The 2,154-nt window shown below is 37.8% G+C and overlaps 1 protein-coding gene across 1 annotated transcript in view; it reads left to right on the forward strand.

The window, feature by feature from the left end:
• Positions 1-2,154, forward strand: part of ryr2 (ryanodine receptor 2 (cardiac)) — a 250,576-nt gene that overhangs the window by 47,599 nt on the left and 200,823 nt on the right. Inside the window, exon 3 of the mRNA XM_015379302.1 lies at positions 1,660-1,764. Within this exon, the coding sequence (XP_015234788.1) occupies positions 1,660-1,764 (105 nt within the window). The remainder of the gene's footprint in view (positions 1-1,659; positions 1,765-2,154) is intronic.

Below are 2,154 nucleotides of genomic sequence, written 5' to 3' on the forward strand. Positions count from 1 at the left end.
AAAAATGATCTGTGACTTGTGGGTAGTACCCTTGATCGGAAAGCAGGGGGCGCTGCTTGGGCGCAGTCTTTACCAACCTGAAATACTTTTTTGGCCAACTGCCCTGTTGCGTTCCGAGGAAAATATGGCAGGCCAATTTGGCATTTATTAGCTGACCGAATATGTAATCCAGGTGTCTCAAATCAATTTCTTCCTGGTCAAAATGAACATTTCAGATATCTAAAATGTAGTTCTTACTACTACAAATGATATGATGTCACTCTCTCTACAAATTCAAATTCACACTTATACAATGCACAAATAACCCTTTATACCCTCACGACCCCAGCTGGGATAAGTGTGATGGAAAAAGTGTATGGATTAAATTAAACTAAATTAAATATAAATAAATAAAATATAATAAACTAAAATAGGATAAAACAAAATAGTATAAACTAAAATAGAATAGAATAGAATAGGGAAGGATTGTCTCTGAGTCAATGAGTTGATGCAATCAGCTGGTTTTCCTTAGATATAAAACTTTGAATCAATCTGACTGGATGATCTGGTGAGCTGGAAAGAGACCTGAGATGACATGATGTGAATTGGAGCTATAGAAATAAACTGAATAGAATAGAATAACTAATGGCATTTAAAGGGATCAGCAGGTTAAAGGATGAAGCCTTCGGGCTTGTAAAAATAATCATAGAAGTTCTGGTAGAAAAAGTTTTTAGATGATTTAGAGGCATCCAAACTGTTTCCAAATATTTACATATTTTAAATGCAGCGTTCTTCCAGGATGTAGTTCTGTGTTTGTGCTCGGTGGTTTGCGGTGGGATGTATGCAGAAGAAACAGATGATTAAAGTGAGTTAACCTAAACTACAGCTAACAGAGCGGACGCTGCCTGCACAGCCTGTTAGCTTAAACTGCAGATTTTGGGTACATAGAGAGACTTTAATGCACGGAACAATCTGATTAATTATGATTAAAATCACCAACTGATAGATTGACTGATACAGTTATAATTTTGATATCAGCTGAATTATTTTACATGGTGAACAATTGAAAACTAAATCTAATAATAGATAGTGAGACTGAACCATTTAGATTAACAGAGTAACGATACATTAATCCATACTGATCATATATCGGTTAAATTATTAACACCCAATTCCATCACTGCAGAATTAAATATCGATCCACAACATCAGCTTTATGCATGGCCGCGGGAAGTGGGGGTGCTGGGGATGCTGCAGCGCAACCTAGTGGTGAGAGGGAGATTAGAAAAAAAATATATTGAAAATACTTTGCAAAATGTATTAATATTTTGGGAAATGATTTTGCCTTTTTTAAATTTATTATTACATGTATTGGGATTTTAATTTAGTTATTTTGAGGCCTAATCAACATAAGTTACATTGTCATGGCAACGTCAAGCAAGCTGGAGCGTGGTATCCCGCTGGCCGGGCAGCGTGATGGAAAATGGATGGATCAATACAGACTTTGTGATATTGGGAAACATGTTACCGTTCTCCCAACAAATCCAGATAAAACAGAATCGTGATAAAGGCAGGAAGGAAAAGCCTCTGCCATCCATTGCTTCAGATATTTTAGAGACTGACTGTTTGTCTGGCTGTTTCCCACAAACATCCATCCTTCACTCTGTGTCCTCCTTCCAGAATGTGCCTCCAGATCTCTCCATCTGCACCTTTGTACTGGAGCAGTCTCTGTCAGTACGAGCCCTTCAGGAGATGCTGGCCAACACCCAGGAGAAGGCTGAAGGGGTGAGTGTGTTAGAGGCACAGATATGTTCCTGGGATGAAGAGGCCCTGAAAGGGATCCACGGCTAGATAAAAATGTTTGCTGAAATATGTTCTCTTTTTCCTATTAACTTCAAATTTGTTATTTCTGATACATGAAATCTTTAGCTCCAAACGTATACTAAGTTATCACACCAGTATATATATATATATATGTATATATCTTTTTTTTTTTACGTCTTAACCAGGGCCATTGTGTGGGTGGGGTGGCGCCCTAGTGCCCTCTATTGGCCAGCCGCCACTGATAAAATCTCACAATTACTTAAAAAATGATCAATCCTGTGTTATATTTATCATCTATAGAGCAATTGCTGTCGGTGGTCATATTTTTCTGGGATGATGGTGCAATTAGCT

Source organism: Cyprinodon variegatus, unplaced genomic scaffold (genome assembly GCF_000732505.1).
Source record: "Cyprinodon variegatus isolate N-32 unplaced genomic scaffold, C_variegatus-1.0 Scaffold189, whole genome shotgun sequence".
Taxonomy (NCBI): Eukaryota; Metazoa; Chordata; class Actinopteri; order Cyprinodontiformes; family Cyprinodontidae; genus Cyprinodon; species Cyprinodon variegatus.